Source organism: Pseudopipra pipra, chromosome 3 (assembly GCF_036250125.1).
Source record: "Pseudopipra pipra isolate bDixPip1 chromosome 3, bDixPip1.hap1, whole genome shotgun sequence".
Classification (NCBI taxonomy): Eukaryota; Metazoa; Chordata; class Aves; order Passeriformes; family Pipridae; genus Pseudopipra; species Pseudopipra pipra.
In genome coordinates, this window is record NC_087551.1 from 65,952,294 (window position 1) to 65,972,373 (window position 20,080).

Sequence of the window (20,080 nt, forward strand, 5' to 3'; positions counted from 1 at the left end):
GCTGGACAAGTAGACCTTAAGGTAGATTAAAAACTCACTGAAACTCTGGACTTAATGTGTTGTGGTCAGCTGTGTGAAGCCCAGCTGGGGGCTGGTCACTAATGGTGTGCCCTAGAGGACGATAATGAGGACAGTACTGTTTAACATCTTTGTTGGTGACTTGGATGATGAGACAGAATGCACACTTAGCAAGTTTGTAGCCAATACAAAACTGGGACATGTGGTTGATAAAACAGATGGGTGTGCTGCTGTTCGAAGCTGGACAGGCTGGAGGAGTGCACAGACAGGAACCTCATGTGGAGGCCTGCATCTGGGGCAGCACAAAATCGACTGGCTGGAAAGCAGCTTAGCAGTAAAGGCCCCCGGGGTCCTGACAGACCATGAGTTGAACATGGTCCAGCAATGTGCCTTTGGCAGAGGAGGTCAGTGGCATACCGGACTGCGTTAGAAAGGGCGTCACCAGCAGTTCGAGGGAGGTGATCCTTCCCCTCTATTCGGCACTGGTGAAACACACCCGCGGTGGTGGGTCCAGTTCTAGGGCTCCCCAGTAAGAGAGAGATGTGGACATACTGGAGTAAGTCCAGCAAAAGGCCACTAGGATGATGAAGGGGCTGGACCATCTGTCATAGTAGGAGAGGCAGAGAGAGCTGGGACTGTTTAGCCTGGAGAAGAGAAGGCTCGCGGGGGGATCTTGTGAGTGTATGTGTATACCAGATGGTAGGGAGTAAAGACTGAGCAGGCATATTCTTAGTGATGTCTCATGAAAACATAAGGCAATAGGCACAAACTAAAACATAAGAAAACACTTGTTTTACTGTGAGGATGGTTGAATTTTGTCACAGGTTGCCCAGAGAAGTTGAGGAGTCTCCTTCCTTGGAGATATTCAAAACCTACTTGAGCAAGACCCAGTACTGTCTGTTGTAGCTATGCTTTGCACAGGGAACTTGGACTATACGACTTCCAGATAAACTTCCAACCTCAGTTTTTCTGTGGTTCTGCATACATGGTTTCTTTAATAGTGTGTCAAACCTTTAAGCTGTGGGTGTCAAATGTCAAAACTAATAGCTAGTATTGTGTAAATACTGAGATGTAGCTGGGAAATAACAAATTTTTTTCATTGCATGATAGATACCTGGAAAGTATCCCAGTAGGCCACTGCAAACTTGTCCTAGATTCATCTCGGGCTTGGCTTTGACAGTAAACTTGGAGTCTCAACTGGTGTGATTTGAGCAAAAGTGAACTGTGCCACATTGTACTTTATTTATGGTTTTGCTTCTATAACGTACATTAAAAAAAAAAAAAAGAGTGTAATTGGTGATCAATCCTTAGTTTGAACATGAATTTTATTTTTTTTAGATAAAATCTGGATAGTTTTTTTTCCAGAGGAAGGGAAGAGAAATTACTTCAAGATAGTATAATATTTCTGGGGAAGTGGCTCAAATTCTTCTGCAATTATTAAAAATTCCATGAATAGACAAAATTCTGGCTGGAATTTCCTTTATTCGTTCTGGAAAATGATCATTTACCATTAAAGCTTCCAGAGATGATTTGTAGTTAATGCCTTCTAGAAAGTGAAAAATGCTGTAGATAAAAATATCAAGTTGAGAGTCTTGCAGTGTATGCTTTTCACTAATAGGTGAAAAGCATACACTTTCCTGCATAGGTGCATACTTTTTTGGAAGGCTCTGTGCCTTTCCTTCACATAAACAGGCCTGCAAAGTAGAGAGACAATTATGAGCAAGAAATGGACTTGTTTGCTATTGAAAACACTGATGAAGATTTCTTCTTTGCTCCATAGAGCCGAGTGGTATATTCTTGTCTGTGTGGTCTCTTCTGCTGTGAGGAACCTCTAGATACTGGAATTGCATAGAATCTGCAGAAGCTCTTGCAGAAATAAAACTCAAAATAGATCATGCATTGAGAGGAAAAGACCTGCAGGCAGAGAGAGTGCAAAAATGAACTCTGTTTTGATGGGGAAGAGGAAACTGGGAAGACCTTTTCTCTGTCATACAGTACTGCTGTTTCTTTTAGAAAACTGAATACAAGAAACCTTTTGCTAATGTTTTCATCAGCTCAACACTTGAGGACTCGTCAGTAAGATTGAATAGCGTGTATGAGTGATAATAATGCTGACTAAGCCTTGCTTTCAGGTTTACAAGCAAACTAAGAGGAACAGAGATCATCTTTCTTTAGTGTCAGCTTCATTTACAATTTTCCAGAAGTACTTGTGACATTTTCAGGTGATGGCACTCAGAAGTATTGCTTTGGATATCCTCTAGAGCAGATTTAGAAATGGAGATATTTCATTTTCCTTCACATTTCCACAGTTGTTGTTCTGTCTTTACCACCCCTGCTTTCCCCTCTTCCTCCCCTTGCCAAATAAAAGAAAAAACAAATCCTTTTCATTCTAAATAGTTAATGTCAGTTCCCAATATTAGTGAGTACTTCCACAAAAATTATTTTTTCCTAAAAAGTAAGACAACTTGCCTTGCATATCCTTAGTTATTTAAAAGCTATGTGTTTTGGGCTAAGCCATGTGTGGAGAAATCCAAAATCAGTCAGTGACTGGACAGTTTTTAATCATAAACATCTAGTGAAAACTAAATTTTTGAAAACATGATATACTTCAAATGGTAAAAGTTAGTAGGAGGTTAGATTTGGTGGTGGAATAGATTAAGATTTAAGAGTAAGTTTTTAGTCTTGCATTATAATGTATATGAGCTTGAATGATGAAACAAGGAAATAGATTTTGAAGGAAATGGGATGGTGATTGTTTAGATTTTGGATTCTTTTGAGTCTTATGACATTTTTCTGTGTACTACAAATAACTGCATGACTGAAATCTTTCTTTCTGATGAAAATAAAGGAGGTGGAAGTACAGATGTGATTGTATGAAGAATAATTTTGCCAAGCCTAGCAAAAAAAAAGGAGACAAAATATAATTTATGTCAATATAATGGTTTATGACTGTTAGACATTTTTTGTAGTGGCCTTTTCAAAATAAGAATTGATTTTAGAAAATAAAAAAAACTTAAGCATTGCTTTTAGACAATAAACGGAATCAACTGCCTAATCTTACTCTTTTTATGTGATTGGTTTTTTACTCTAAATTGAGAATCTCTAAGTGTGATAGATTTGATGTTGATATATGCTTTGTAGAAAATTTCAATTTCTCTTCATCCTTTTAGGCTCTCATCATTTCAATTTCAGTGAATGTCATCCTTTAAGCCATTTGATCCTAGTGAAGAAAATTCACTTCAGTGCCATCACTCGTATATTTTGCACCAAAAGGCTGTTTTTCTTGTGTGTATGCTCTTTCAAGGAGTAATATGAATAGCTTTCTGTTAAGAAAAGGAATAAAGTATGCAGTGGTGAATTAGAAAATATTTTTTCCTTTTAAAAATATGCAGGGAGTGAGGGAAATTTCTGAATGAGATAAGGTCTGGAAAAAAATTCCAGCTTCATTAACTGTGGCTGACTATTAAGATGTAATTTGATGATACTAAATACAGAAACCAGAAAAGGAAAGGAGCAGCTTACTATGGTGTGTGAGTAATTAAAGCAGATGGAAATACAGCATCTGTATTTTTTCTGTAATGTAGTTCTGAAACAATGGTGATGATTTGGGATGAATCAAATAATTTTGAAGTCATAGTGTTGAAGTATTCTGAGAAGCTTTGTAAATAGCTGTTGTATTTTAGTAACATTTGTGTAGTAGAGCTCTCCTTATTGATTAAGCAGGTATGTGGTTTAGAGCCACTTAGCTTGACTTACAGATATTGGCCAAGTTGAAAAGAAGTGCTGATTTTCAAGGAGCCATTACGAAGCATTTAAACTGTTTTCTGCTGGTATTTGCTTCCATTCTGACTAACTTTTGAAGCTTTTTCTAAACACTTTTTTGCTCTTTCATAAGAGTCTTTCCTTGGGTTGTATTGAAATCTGTCATCATGAAAATATTTTTGATGTCATGATCAGATTGAAACTTAGATTAAACTCTGTTTTGACTTACTTTGCAAGTTGGTTTTATGCTTTGGCACAGAAAGCAAACTTATGTGCAGTTAATAAAACAAAATGTCTTAGTCATGCAGGTAATATATTGCTTAGAAGTAGCTCTATTTGAGAACAGCGCAGTATGAATGTATGGAATTGGACTGCTGAACTCTGTACAAATTTATGTAACTCCATTAAAGCCAACAATGCCAGTGTAGAACAGCTGAGCATTTCTCTCAGAAATAGATGTTGTGTAGTAGCCAAGTGGGGGATTAAGTGCCAGGTCATACAAAGCACTAGGGGTGATGTCTCCCCTAATTTGGTTTATAGCAAAGGGGTGCACTTTACTTGTATCCAGCTGCTTCTTGTCTTTGTGTCAAGGTCTTCAAGTCTACTTTTTCCTTCTGGAAAAACTGTTTTGGTTCAAGCTTGTGCAGATAATTCTAGGATGTTTTACTTCTCAAAATCAGTTAAATTGAATCTGGCCAGTAGCTTGTCCATCTGCAGTATTCTTTATCGGGCATCTTAGCCACTGACTAGAAGTAATATCTGGTGTTATTCAACTGAATATCCAATTTATATCTCATAGTCCTATGCTATTATCTTGATATAGCTCTTCCCATTTCTTGTTTGTGATATCACTTCTGCTTGTTTTGCACCTGAGTTTTTTCCTCATCTGAAGGTATTCCTGCGGTTGTATTGCATTTCATAGTCACAGAATCATTAAGGTTGGGAAAGATCTCCAAGATCATTGAGTCCAACCTTTGACTGAATACCTAGAACATAGTACTAAGTGCCATATCCAGTTGCTTCTTGAACACTTCCAGGGACGATGACTCCACCACTTCCCTGGGCAGCCCATTCCAATGTTTGACAACCTTTCAGTGAAGAAATTCTTCTTGATTTGGATGGTGCAGCATTGTATCTGTCTGTCATGCTTTAGCCGGGTCATGATTATTTAAAAAACCTTTTTGAAGTGAACTTGTATTTCATCAGTGTTTAAGTTATTCGTTTGGTTTTTTAAGTAACTTTACTATGAACATCCTGAAAATCAAATTAGAAGAGCTTTCAGTATATAGGGTCTGCGTGCTATATCTAATACATGTTGTATCTACCATTCTCATTTTTTCTGCTCTTCTGTCTTCTAGACTTAGTAGGAATAACAACTTCACCTGTTCTCCAAAATCCAAATTGCATATTGTCAAGTAAGTTTTCCTCTTTGTAGTGGGTTGACCCTGGCTGGATGCCAGGTACCTACTAAAACCTCTTTCTCACTCCCCTCTGCAGCTGGACAGAGGAGAGAAAATATAACTAAGGGTTCGTGAGTTGAGATAAGGACAGGGAGAGATCACTCACCAACCACTGTCATGGGCAAAACAGACTCAAAGTGGGGATATTAATTAAATTTGTTACTAGCAGAATCAGAGCAGGATAGAGAGAAGCAAAATCTTAAAAACATCTTCCCCCACTTCCTTCCAGGTTCTACTTCCTTTCCCCAGAGGCACAGGGAGATGGAGAATGGGAGTTACAGTCACTTGTCGTTTCTGTTGCTGCTCAGGGAGAAGAGTCCTTCCCCTGCTCCCCGTGGGATCCCTCCCACGGGAGACAGCCCTTCACGAACCTCACAAATGTGAGTCCATCCCACGGGCAACAGTCTTCACGAACTGCTGCAACGTGGGTCACTTTTCCACAGGGTGCAGTCCTTCAGGCACAGGCTGCTCTAGCGTGGCTCCCCCACATGTCACAAGTTCTACCAGGAAAACCTGCTCCAGTGTGGGCTCCTCTCTCTACTGGTCTGCAGGTGCCTGCCAGGACCCTGTTCCAGCATGGTCGTCCCATGGGGTCACAGCCTCTTTTGGGCATCCACCCGCTCCAGTGTGGACTCCTCCGTGGGCTGCAGGTGAATTTCTGCACACTTGTGTTCCTCCACGGACTGCAGGGGCACAGCTGCTCCACCATGGTCTGTACCATGGGCTGCAGGGGAACCTCAGCTGTGGCACCTGGAGCACCTCCTCCCCCTCCTTCTCCACTGATCTTGGTGTCTGCATAATTGTTCACATGTTCTCACTCCACTCTTCTTTGGCTGCAATTTTCATTTGCACAGTAACATTTTTTTCCTTCTTAAATATGTTATCACAGAGGCATTCTTACCATTCCTGGTTGTCTCAGCCTTGGCTAGCAGCAGGTCTGTCCTGGAGCCGGCTGGCATTGACTCTACTGGACATGGGGCAAGCTTCTAGCAACATCTCACAGAAGCCACCCCTGTAGCCCCCTCTCACTCCCCTCTCCCCCCCCACCCTGCTACCAAAACCTGGCCACAGAAACCCAATACACTTGTTTTCCCTTCCATCAAACATCATGTGCTTTCCATAATTGCTGTCTTGTTTTCTGGATGGGAGAAAGGCTAGATCTAAGGGTTTCTATTTTTTATTTTATTTTGATAAATATTTGTAAGGGTTATCTGTCATTTTTTCTTCCTCAGAAAACTGGGTATAGTTATGAAATTCCTTTGCTTGACTATAATTTTTTGGTGTGAGGAAAATACCCCACTTGTCCATTTTCTGCACATCCAAGATAGCCATATAAGAATTTTCTGCTACCCATATCAGGATGCCAGCTGTTCTCCAGTGGTCACGCTGTATCCAGTCAAAGACCTCGCTTGCTCTGCCGAATGGAGTTGCCCCCAAGTGTCTCTTTCTGTCAGCCTCATATCTGTGCTAATTCCTCTGTCAAATCCCCTTTTGTCCCCCTAAGGTAGTATTTCACTGGTGACACCCAGTCTTGGAAACACTCAGCTGCTAGAGCAGAAGGAGCAAAATAGCCTGATTGCCCACTTGACCTCTTGTAATGGGTGAACTCCTTCTTGGTTCACTAGTGATTGCTAAAATCATTTTGGAAGATTGCATGTTGTTGTGTCCTGGCCCCGAGACCTGAGGTTTAAACCACTCTTGACTCTGGCAGCAGACTGCACATCTTCTGAACTTGTGAACACCATGTTATTGCTCAGTGTGTTGGGCTATAAAAAGAGGTGCAAGTAATGCGCTCCTCTTGTTGAATCTGATTACAGAGTGTTCTGCAGCTGTAGCTTTACCTGCCAGCATGCTTTTGATTTCTATTACCTGCTTGGCTTGATAAAGGTTATCCCTATTCCTGGATTAGGACAAAGTGCATGTTTCCAAGATAGGCTATGGTAACATAAAGCTCCTGATTAGCTCCCAGAAAGCCTTTCACTTGCTGTCTGGTACAACTCTAGGAGAAAGAAAAAATGCTGCAGGGAATGACTGAATTGGCCACACTAACCACTGTCCCTGTGCTGAGGCATGCTCTGTATCTCTTCTTCAGGTGAGGACATCTCCTACCCCACAAGTAATTGGAATGTGGCATGCCTTTTTCTGGTAATTAAATTTTAAGGTACGGGCCCTCTAATAATTCATAAATATGCTGGGCAGTAAATGCAAGTGGATCTTTTAAAACAGTGGGATTTCTAGACAATAATTAAAAGAGTTAATATTTCAGTGTGGGCCATACACAAACAAACAAAACACAGAAAGGATTGTAAGTCAAGTAGTTAAATGTGATACTGGTCTGTACTGGGCGGTTCTGAAAGTAAAAATGGGTTATTAGTGCATCAGGTACAGGTACTTGAGGAGCGTGTATTTAGGAGCATGAAGAAAGCATCTTTAGCTGTATGTGCCCCTGTGAGGCTTTATGCCTTAGGTATATGGTATTAAACATCAGGAAACCTGAAAATATAAAATAAATTTTCCCCCTGTGTTTTATTATCAGTGTAGACGTTAGTGAACAGTGCATGGCCTCTGACATACCAAGATTTCTCTTAGTTAGAAAGTTAAGTGTAAATCTTTAGCAACAAGTGTGAAAATGAAAAATGGTTGTCATTTGTTTTCATTCAAAGGTTGGAGGTTAGGTAGAAGTGGATATCTGTAAATGTTCAATGCCTGGAATTAATGCTGAGCTTCATGGTATCATTCTCTAAGTAAATAATTGTAAACAGAAGTCATTAGAGGTTAATTTGGAGAGCTAGTTGCTGTAATAAAAATAACCCAGTATGTTTTCAGAATTTCTAAAGGAATAAATAAAGTACTAAATTTTACTTAGTCATAAATTGGGCTAACACATGAAGGCTGTTGAATAGCATAAAGGATATTTTAATAATAAATTTTCTGTGAAAGTGTGGGGTTTAGGGAAAAAAATTCAAGTTCATGCCTTCTGTGGATTTTGTCTCAAAGGAAGACTAGTATAGTCAGACCATCTTTTTTGGGGAGATGCTATTGGCAGGGGACACTACAGCTGCAGACCTTATTTGTGTTGTCCCTGCTCATGATGCTGTGCCCCTGATGCACTGGCACTGTTATTTAGGAAGACTTGCAGTGAACCACATAGCTGATGAACAAGGGCTTTCCTTCTGCCTTTTCTGTGGTGTCTAAACAATCCTGGGCTAAAGTTCTAGGCTTGTTTCTGTTTGTGTTATCAGCAACACAGAGATCTGGATTGACAAAGCATCTTTTATCTGCAGTATTTTCCATGAAGTAACAAAAGATCTTTCCAGATAAAGGTTTTTTTTTTTTAATTGGAACAAAAAAAAAGGGGGAGAAAAAAGGGGGGGGGGAAGGAAGATGGACATACAGAGGTTTTGGGATTTGGATTTTTTTTTTGTACACATATTGTAATTGTCTGTTTACTTTGTATGTAGTAATGCATTTGTAAGAATGTGCTTTGTGATTGTGGTCAGCTTTTCTGAAAGACTGTTTTAAGTAGCTTTGAAATATTTCCTGTATTACTATATTTTTATAATGTACTAAGGAGAAGAAATTTGTCCAGTAAAACAAACTTTTTCTGGGCATTAAATTGGTTATTTTATTTATTTTGTCTTAAATCGACCCTTTGTTGGTCATAATATATAAATCTTAAATGCTTAAATATAACGTACTTCTTGTTACTTGGCATTATTTGGTCAATGGGGAAAAAAAAGGGGAAAATTAATGCAATACCCCTTGTAACAAAAAGACTATGATCAGTCTGGACTATCATATCTCATTTCTACATAAAATTAATTCATGATAATGCCAGGTTTTTCTTTTTTAATGTTTCTTGTTAATTTTGTAGACTGGACTCTTTGCATTCTGCTGCACTTTTTACTGTTTCCCAGTATATTTTACTAGTTTCTGTGTGTAGCAATTCTTGTTTATCCCCAGACAGCAAAGATTGGTCAGACTCATTGGTCCGTGTCTTCCAAATCATTAACAGGTTATGCACAAGCAATTCCTTGTTGGCACTGTGCTTGTGTGGTTCATTCAATTAGGCTGGCAGCATCAGCAAAATCTTGGGATGTCTCCAGAGGCTCTGGTGTTTCAGACTAGTGTTTCAGGCAGCAGCATTGGGAACACACTTTAGCTGAATGAGGCTGAACAGCGCTCTTACCCAGAGACCCACGTGTTAAGTCTAAAATGAAGGTTTAGCAGAGTTGTAAGGTTGGTGTTTGTGTAAGATCCGTACTGATGGTTTTTTCTAATAGGTATCAGCTCTTTTTTCATGTAAAATTAGAAATGATGAATGACACATTTTTGGAGATATTTTCATGGAATCGTAAAATATAGTTTTCAGTGCTGCCAAATATATTTGGCACCCAGTGCTAGTATTAAGTTGAATTACACATTTTTAATTAGAAAAACATTCCCTCGTAACTAAATTGCTGGCAGGAGCAGATGACCAAAGTGCAGCTGACTATGCAAGAGGTGGTCATCTCTCCAAATCATAACGTCTGGTTTGGAGTAAAAAATATTTCTCAGCCAAATAGTTAAACTTTCATCTTTCAGTCACAGTGTGGAACAGGTATTTTTGTTTGTATTCCATGTAGTTCAATGCACCAGAGCTGATGCAGTGACTGACTTGCTTCACTTTACTACACAGACTATGACTAAACACTTCAATAATTATTGGCATAAATGAGGTTATTACTGTTATTGTTACTAACTCTGTTGTAGTTCTTCAGGCCAAGGCACATAGTATTTCATTAAATTCTTATTAATAGTTAATTATTGTTACTGTTTTCTATAAAGAGTATTAAGACCTTTAGCTAGCAGTCTTGGTATCCTTGGAGAGAGTATAGTTCTGTCTGTACCTCTGAAATGATATGCTGACTGAAAATACAGCAAAGCACAATTATTTCTTTTTCTGTCGTTTGATAGGAATTACTATGTGTATATACATTTAGAGTGAATCTGGAAAAATATGAATTACTCAAATGAGCAGTTTATGCTTCTTAGTACTATGCATTTGTACTGAAAAAGCTGCTAGTATTTTTTAAAGCATTTTAAAAATTATTTACAAGCATGCTTAGCAAGTGGCTCATCCTCTGATTTAAAGAGTGTGCAAAACTTGTTTTATCTACCTACCTTCAATGTTTGCAACCTTTTAACTGCTTTTCAATTTTTAGAAATTTTAGCTGCAACTTTAAATGTATGAATTTGTTCCAAGGTATTTCAATTTCTTCTTTCATTTCATTGAAATGCTGTTGGGTTGCTTCTGCTTAAGTTAGTACAGACTTTCTTTCCCGTGTTCCTATACTAATACATCAAGTCCATCAAATTCTCAAAGATAAAATCTGATACAGCTATTCAATTTCTTTAAAAATACTGAGATGCATAGTAATTTCATAGAGTTGGAATTCAGGCTGCTATACAACATATATTATGACACAACGTTCAGTTGCATGCATTTTATTTTATTTGTACATGTTCCATAAGATGCTCATGTCCTTCATTTAGGGAACAAGTGGTGCTTATTGAATTTGTCGATGTTCAGTGCTTTTTGTGGGGAGCAAGTCAAGGATGAAACTTTAAAGATACTTCTGAATCTAGAATTGCTTATAGAACTTATTTTTTACTTGGAATTTTCACTGAAGTTCGCACCGTTAAATCATGATACCCTTGAAAATACTTTGATTTACACTTTCTGCGGATCACAGCGCTGCATAACTTGAGACACTGCCTGAAGTGAAGAACATTGTGGCATTTCTATGCACAAAGACAGGAGTCAAGGGTTGTTTTGAGTGCGGGATTTGACCTAGTGTTCTGCAAATGCTTATTAGAATAACCTGATCTTAAGTGTGAAATTTCTTTTTTATAGTACCTTTTAAACTACATTGTCCAGCTTCTTTAACCAAAACTAAGGCCTATTGGTGCAAGATAGTATATGTACATTTACCAAAAAAAAACCCGAATGGAGTGTTAGGTCCAATAGCTGAAACTGTATGTTGGTGACAGGAGGGAGGAGAAAGCTTTGTGATTAGAAGGTACTGTTGGCATCACCAAAGACAATGAGAACATAAAAAGTTGAAACCTTGCATGAAGGACACTGCAGTGATAGTTGTGATTTTCCTAATGGAATCGCACGTGGTTTTGTTGTCATTTTTTGCTATTTGTTGGTGGAGTTTTTGAGTGTCTGAACTGTGAAGCTCCTTCACAGTAGGAGTTTTTTTTGGTTTTGTTTTTTTTTCTGGGGAGGAAGAAAGCCAAAAGTCTGCTTGCTGACTGCAGAGATATAAGCATTATTAAGAACCATTACCAAAGCTATGGAAAACCTATGTTTTTTTCTCTGTCATTAAATAGCATGTACCAATGTTAGAAAAATTGAATTAGAATAAGTTAGTGTCCTTTTTTGATATTTCTAAGTTATTTCCTTGGTATGTAAAGTTGAGTGAGATTATTTAGCTTTTTCATTACATCTGATAGTGTTTCAGAACTTTTTTTCTTTTTATGTTTTCTGTTTTTCTATTTTAATCTAAAGCCTGTCCTTTTAGCTTTCTGTGTCACACCTAACAGAATGGGGAATGTTTGTTGTTTCAGGCATAAAATTTAGAATATAGTGTCTGGACTTTCGCTAAAACAAACAAAAACCGACCAAAGAAAAATGCCACCAGAAAACAAAGCATGTTATATTACATGGCCAAAATCTTGAATCTACTTTTCCACTTATGAGAACTCTCTTGAGCTTTGTAGCTTCTCTGAACACTGAACTGTAAATACCTTCTCTAGGTGGAACATAGAGGCTTTGTGCTTGGAGCCAGGAGAGCAATTCTGAGCCTTCTTCATATTTCCCAGCCCTGAGGGCAAGTCAGCACCATCTTCCTCTGTTGCCTAGTTGAATGCCAATGGAGGACTGGCCTAGGTTCTGTCCTCATGGGAAAAAAAAAATCCCCTGCTGCTTCTTTGTTGTCCATTTTTGTTGCTTCTTGTTAATTTTTAGGATATACAATATATACCAGTCAGAAGACTTTTTTTTCCCCCAGATGTGTGTAGCTTTTGTTTTATTTATTAAACTACTAAGCTATTTGTTATAGCTCTTCTGCCAGTAAGATATCTGGGAAGGGCGGAGGTATTTGCTGGAGTTCTTGAAGCACAAAAGATTGTGTTACCACCACCTACTGCATGAATACTTTATTCACTGACATGTACACACACATACCCACATACTTACCCATACTTCCTAGTTAAAAACCAAGATGATGACCTACTGTGTTGTAGTGCAATTGAAACATCCCAGAGGATATATCTGGTTATCTTAAAACTTCCATTGAAAGTCAGTGGCTTTACTGTTTTCACAGCCCTCTTGAACTGCTTTACTCCCTGGGCTCCCTAGATTGTTGCCTGCTCTGCCCTGAACTTTTCTGTTCAGCTGACTTACTTTGTTGTTGAATTCTGTAGCGAGTGACCTTAGGAGATCTGCATACACCTACTGCTTACTAGGTGAGCTGTCAAAAGTGAAATTGTGTGCGGGCAACCATCAAGCTTACAAAACAACTAGTGTTTGCTTTTTAGATGCTATTTGATGTTCTGAAATGACATATTTAAGAATGCTTAGCATTTGGAAAGGAGGGATTTGAGATTTGTTTTTTGTTCCAGTTTAATTTCTTGTTGTAATATATTCTTGTTGTAATATATGCTGCATGTGTTATTCTCCAACAGAAGACCTCTGTTCAAATTATTTTTTAGGCTATGCTTTTAATTATTTAAAAAAAATTTGGGAGGGTTTTAAAATGTGTTGACTATGCTTTTAGTAGTATTTAGAGCAGCAACATGCAAACTTTCATCAGGAAAATTACAGGTCCAAAGAGTATAGAAAAACTGTTCTACAAGATGTGTAAGAATATCATGACTAATACAGCGTTTATGCTGTTACAGCCGTAATAACATTTGGTGTTTTATTTGTATGATGAAAACAAGCCAGATTGTCAAAGTAATTTTCAGAGTGCTTACATGTTTTTTTCTTAGGATTTAGCAGGTAACCAGAATGCCTTTTCTCTAATATAGTATTTCATGTTTGCAGGTAATATATGCCTTGAATACTAAAAATGATGAACACGAAGCAGCTATCCAAGCCCTTAAAGATGCTCATGAAGAAGAAATTCAACAAATTCTTGCAGAGACCAGAGAGAAGATCTTGCAGTATAAAAGTAAAGTGGCAGAAGAAATGGATCTCAAGAGAAAGATTCAGGTTTTGGAAGAGTCACTAGAAGATCATAAAAAGATGAAACATCAGGCCTTGACAGAATTTGAAGCATATAAGGATAGAGTTGAAGATATGCAGCTTTGTGCAGAAGCTCAGCATGTCCAACGTGTAGTGACCATGTCAAGGGAAGTAGAAGAGATCAGAAAGAAATTTGAGGAAAGGCTACGAAGTTTCATACAGTTGCAAGTGCAGTACGAGAAGGACAAGCGTACAGCCCTGGAAGACTTAAAAGCTGCCCACAGGCTTGAGATTCAAGAACTTCTCAAGACTCATCAGAGTCAGAACGCTACCTTAAGTAAGGGGCAAGAAAAACTAGAGGAATTGCATAGACTGGAGCTGGAAGACTTAAACAATAAAGTTGAAGAGTTAAGGCTGGAAAGAAAAAAACTCATTGAGGACTATGAAGGCAAACTCAGCAAAGCTCAGTCCTTCTATGAACATGAACTTGACTCTTTGAAAAGATCGCAGCTTTTTACAGCAGAAAGTCTACATGCTTGCAAAGAAAAAGAAGTGGAGCTGAGAAAAGAATTTCAAAACCAGGAAAGTATGTTACGGAAGAATCTGGGAAAGCTTAAAACTGAATTGCAAATGGTCCAGGATGAAGCTGCAAGTCTAAGGGAAAAATGCCAAAAACTTCAAGTGGCTCTTGGTACAGCAGAAAACAATGTTCAGGTGAGACTGATGGTGCTATTCCCAAGGTTGTGAACTTTCTTTTCCTGTTTATTCTATCTTTACATGAGGCTGGTAGGTTGAGGTAATGGGAGTGTGTAAACTTAATTTTATGTCACTCGTTCTTGCTTATCATATTCTAAATTTTTTCACTTATTTATATTTTAAACTTAATTGTTTAATTAACAATGTTTTCACAAGCAGTAACTGAAATACTCCACACATTTTCAGTATGTTACTGGTTTTGGCTGGGGTAATTTTCTCCATAGCAGCTTGTAGGATGCCATGTCTTTGATTTGTGCTGGAAACAGTGTTGGTAACAAGGATATTTTAGTTATCTCTGAACAGTGCTTACAGAGTCAAGGCCTTTTCTGCCTCTTAACCCACCTCACCAGCAAGGAGGCTGGGGGTGCACAAAGACTTGGGAGGGGACACAGTCAGGACAGCTGAATCCAGCTGACCACAGAGGTACTCCATACTCTGTGGTGCCATGCTCAGCATATAAACATGGGGGAAGGAAGGGGGAGGATGTTCAGGGTGATAGTGTTTGCCTTCCCAAGTCACTATTTTATGTGTGATGGAGCCCTGCTTTCCTGAGGATGCCTGAACACCTCTCTGCCCATGGAAAGTGGCAAATGAATTCCTTATTTTGCTTTGCTTGTGTGTGTGTGGCTTTTATTTATCAAACTGTCTTTATCCCAACCCACAAGTTTTTCACGTTTACCCTTCCGATTCTCTCTCCCATCCTACTTTGGGGGTAGTGAGCAAGCAATAGTGTCATACTTAGCTCCTTACCTAGTTAAACTCCAACACAATTTTATTTAGTGTGTTGGGTTGACCCTGGCTGGATGCCAAGTGCCCACCAAAGCTGTTCTATCATTCCCCTCCTCAAGGCAGGGAAGAGAGAATATAATGAAAGGCTCATGGGTCAAAATAAGAGTAGGGAGAAATCACTCACCAGTTACCATCAAGAGCAAAACATACTCAGGCTGGGGAAAAGGAAATCAAATCAGAGTAGGATAATGAGAAGTAAAACTAAATCTTAAAAGCACTTTCTTCCCACCCCTTCATCCTTCCTGGGCTTAACTTTATTCCCAGTTCTCTATCTCCTCCCCCTCCAGCTGCACAGAAGGATGGTGAAGGGGGGTTGTAGTCAGTTCATCACACGTTTCTCTGCCACTTCCTCTTCCTCAGGGGGAGGACTCCTCACACTTTTCCCCTACTCTACATGGGGTCCCTCCCATGGGAGACAGTCTTCCACCAACTTCTCCAATGTGAGTCCTTCCCATGAACTGCAGTTCTTCACAAGCTGTTCCAGTGTGGATCCCTTCCATGGGGTGCAGTCCTTCAGGAACAGACTGCTCCAGTGTGGGTCCCCCACAGGGTCACAAGTCCTGCCAGGAACCTGCTCCAGTGTGGACTTTCCACAGGGTCACAGCCTCCTTTGGGCATCTGCCTTGGCATGGGGTCCTTCATGGGCTGCAGCAGGACAACCTGCCTCACCATGGTCTTCATCACAGGCTGCAGGGGAATCTCTGCTCCAGCACCTGAAGCACCTTCTCCCTCTCCTTCACTGACCTCAGGGTCTGCAGGGCTGTTGCTCTCACAATGCTTTCACTCCTTGCTTCTCTGGCTGTGATTGCTTTAGCGCAGTAACGCTTTCTCTTTTTTTAAATCTGTTATCCCAGAGGTGCTCCTGCTGTCGCTGGTGGGCTCGGCCTTGGCTAGTGGTGGGACTGTCTTGGAGCTGGCTGCCATTGGCTCTGTCAGACACATGGGACGCTTCTAGCAGCTTCACATAAGAGCCACTGCTGCAGCACCCCCTAGGCTGACAAAACCCTGCCATGCTAACCAAGTACATTTGGAAACTAAAGTTTATTATCCCTAAAGAGAGACAAGACAACCCAGAAATACAAAGACTGAGGATTTTTTTGGTCAGCAACAAATAGGACTGGGTATGCTGGACTTGAATAAAAAGATTCTGAAATTTTGCTCATTTTTTTGGTAACTGGGCTGAGGTTTGAAGAACAGCAATTTCTGTGGGTAAGCTTGACCATCTTGTCTTGGATTTATAGTTACTCTCAACTTACAAAGCCTTAAATGTGATGGTCGTAGTAATTTTGGAAGCATCATTGGTAGAGCTAAAATGGGCCATGAGCTTTTCTCATTTACTGTCTAATTCCAGCCCATCTTTTGGACTGTCCTTCCTTGTTGTGTAAAGGCTACACAACATAGTGAAGGAAGACTGCTGCCTTTATCAGATGTTAAATTCAGAATACATTTTTCCAGTTTCCCAGGGGGCCTGCCAAGAGTTCATTTCCAACTCTGTTCAGTTAGTGAAGCAGAACTCTTGCCCTGCAGTTGACTACATTGAGAAAGTAGGTTTCTGGCAAGCTGCAGTGAAGGGGAAACCCAATGTATGTTGATCATTCCTGCAAGAGGAAGAGTCTAGTAGAGTATTGGTAGCAGATTTTAAAGTCAGATCCTACTCTGATCACTGTGGTTGAGATGATCAAAAGCATCATCTAGTGTCTGTGTTTCATTACTTGTCCTGTACAGTGTTTTTCTCAGTTCTCTTTTCTGCTTTAGTTTCTGAAATGACCCTTTACTATTTCAGTAACTTGAATGATAAGAAATCTGTATTTCCTTTTAAAACAGAACAGGATTTTCTTTTCCTTCCTACATGGCTGTGAACACATCATCATGCTATCCAAGATATGCTATTGTGAACCAGTGCATCAGACTTAAGGGATATTTGAAGTTTAGAATCATAGAACCATAGAATAGTTTGCGCTGGAAGGGACAGTAAAGATCATCTAGCTCCAGCCCCCCTGTCATCGGCAGGGACACCTTGTGCTAGACCAGCTTACTTAGAGCCCCATCCAGGCTGGTCTTGAACACCTTCAGGGATGGAGAGTTCACAACCTCTCTGGGCAGTCTTTTCAAATGCTTCACCACCCTCACAGGAAAGAAAGCATTTCTTCCTAATATCTAGTCTAAACCTACCCTCCTTCAGCCAAGGCCATTCCCCCTTGTCCTGTCACTACATGCCCTTGTGAAAAGTCCTTCTCTGAGTCGCTTTTTAGTCCCCCTTTAGGTACTGGAAGGCTTCTTGAAGGCCTCCCCCCGAGCCTTACCTTCTCCAGGCTGAACATTCCCAACTGTCTCAACCTGTCTTCATAGAAGTGTTCCAGCCCTGTGGCCACTGAGTGTATTCCTCTGGAGTTGTTCCAACAGGTCCTTGTCTTTCCTGTGTTGGGGGCGCCACACCTGGACACCCAATATTGCAGGTAGGGTCTAACAAGAGCAGAGTAGAATGGCAGATTCACTTCCCTTGATCTGCTGGCCACACTCCTTTTGGTGCAGCCCAGGATACAGTTGGCTTTCTGGACTGTGAGTGCACATTGCCGAGTCATATTGAGCCCTTCGTCCCCAAGTCCTTCTCCTTGGGGCTAATCTCAATGCATTTTCCACCCAGCCTGTATTTGTGCTTGGGATTGCTCTGACCCAGGTGCAGCACTCTGCACTTGGTCTTGTTGAGTTTTGTGAGGTTCACACAGACCCACATGTCAAGGTCTCTCTGGGTGTCATTCCTTCCCTCCAGCACATTGACCGCACACCACACAGCTTGGTGTCATCAGTGAACTTGCTGAGGGTGCAAAAAATCCCACTGTCCATGTTGCCAAGGAAGGTGCTAAAAAGTGCTGGTCCCAGTACCGAGGAACATTTGATTTAAGTAAATACCCAGCTCTCATTTATATGTCTCCATGTGCAGCTTAAATGTGAGTCAGTACTAAAAGCTCAGAGTTGCAATGAAGGACACTGTAAACTGCTGTGAATATATGATGTATTTTTTAATGTGAAGAACTCTCACATATTAGAAACCAGGTTTCCAAAGTTGGCCCCCAAACTCTGTGGACCATTTTACAGTTTATATTTTTTCATATATTTTGAATATTGTCATGTTTCTGTTATGCATTATTGTCATGCCATATATCCACTATCTTGTTTTTCCAAAAATATTTTTAAGGTATTACATATAACACAAAATCAATATGGCAGTAATATTACACTATTTCAGCTTTTGTATGAAGCAAACTTGTTTGCTGAAAGGTCTTTTCTATGCCTTTTAACCTAATGCTCATTTAAATTTACATGATGATAACAGGTACTGTGTGTTTCCTCTAGGTTCTTCAAAAACAGCTAGATGATGTGAAGGAGGAGGAGATGTCATTGTTAAGCAAACACAAAGAAGTGGAAAGCGAGCTCGCAGCTGCTAGAGAGCGCTTACAGCAGCAGGCCACTGATCTTGTTCTCAAAGCCAGTATGTATGTCAGTAACTTAATCTGGAAATGAACTTCATCCTTTTATTCTAACCTTTCCTTTTTCTGTCAGCCTTGTGCAGGTTTAGAGTTTCTGAAGACTGTTTAATGCTTTCCATAGAAATTTGTGACAAGTTTTGGTATTTTTTTAACTTTTTTGATATTGCATGCATTGTACTTACGACTCTTTTTTTGTGTACTTATTTCTCCAGATGTTCTACTTGAATGGCGTGTACTTATCTTCCAGGCCTTGGAACTGCATTTGTGTAGAATGCTTATGCTGTGTGTCTGTCCTCCACATAGTCACTGAAACATGCTTCCTGCTCCTCCATCTTTTTCAATTGCCTTTTCCTTTTGCTGACACTGTGGTACTTTGCTTTTTACCTACTGTCAGAATACTTATCGGATAATAAATCTCTTAAGGACTTCTCTATAGCTGTATTTTTTTGCTCCTTTGTGTTTGTTGGCATATGGAAAGGCATAAAAAATTGTTTAAGACCTGGCTGTACATGCACAGGTTTTCCCTCTTAGGCCATGTCTCCCTAGTGAACTGCTGAGTGGTAGGGAATTGGCCCAAGAGCTTGAACTTGGTCAACTATATGACAGGTAGGGTCTTGGGCTGAAAAAAAGGCCCTGCCTTATCTTTGGCCTTGTTCAACAAGACCAATTGTAGTGATACCTGATTGTTTTCCACACAAATTAGCACAAGCTCAGGAATAGTGTAGGCTGCATATTTGAACAATATAGTGGCCAGCAGGGGCCCAGGACTGCAAGGTTCTGTTGCATGCAAACATCTGAAAGAAATAGGCTTGCCACCTGTTCCTTGAGTATCTCAACTGGGAATCTGACCCCCCAAAAGGTGTTTTGTGAGGCACTCATAGAAAAATTGATGACCTGAGACGGTTGGGGGGAAAAAAGCCCCTGTTCTCATACACTTTTCAGCCCTTACTGTTTCGTTCCTTAGGCAGAAGCATGTGAGCGGTTCACCAGGCCACCCCAAATAAAGTGGAAATAAACTTGAATATCCAGGCTGTTTTTCCATATTACTAATGGCATCGAGTCAGCTAGCCTGTGATTGAGTCCAACCCTGGTCTCCTCTGGCACTGAGGCTTTTAGCTTTACCAGAAATTCCTGTATATCTGTGCTGTTGCCAAGCTCAGTGGCACTGTCAGTGGTACATCTTTGTTTTACAGTGCATCACTGTGCAACAAGAACCAGGATCCCTGTTTACATTGGTGCCACCAAGCCATCCCCATGTAATGTAATTGGCTTCCAGCCTGTTTCAAAATGGTTTCTGACACTGGCCCACTGCCATCTCCTTGATTTTCAGCTCACACTGTCAAAAATCCTGCTTCAAAGAGCCTGAATTCTCATACTTAATTACCATACAGAGTGTTTACTCATCATATTGCAATTTCAGAACACTGTATTGAGTCTATTTCGGGCAATTAATACATTCTTCTTCCATTTATCCTGAGATTCCCAGCTTGGAACTTCTGCATTTCATACCTTTTGTGTAGAGCGTGAGGAATGGGAAACCTGTCTTGTGTGACAGTATTGCTAGGACAAAA

General features: G+C 40.0%; 1 protein-coding gene across 8 annotated transcripts in view; it reads left to right on the forward strand.

The window, feature by feature from the left end:
• Window positions 1–20,080, forward strand: part of FAM184A (family with sequence similarity 184 member A) — a 78,124-nt gene that overhangs the window by 14,695 nt on the left and 43,349 nt on the right. For all 8 annotated transcript variants that reach the window (XM_064649672.1, XM_064649670.1, XM_064649667.1 and 5 more), the window contains exons 2-3: window positions 13,336–14,190; window positions 18,376–18,511. In XM_064649672.1, coding sequence (XP_064505742.1) covers window positions 13,336–14,190; window positions 18,376–18,511 — 991 coding nt within the window. The remainder of the gene's footprint in view (window positions 1–13,335; window positions 14,191–18,375; window positions 18,512–20,080) is intronic.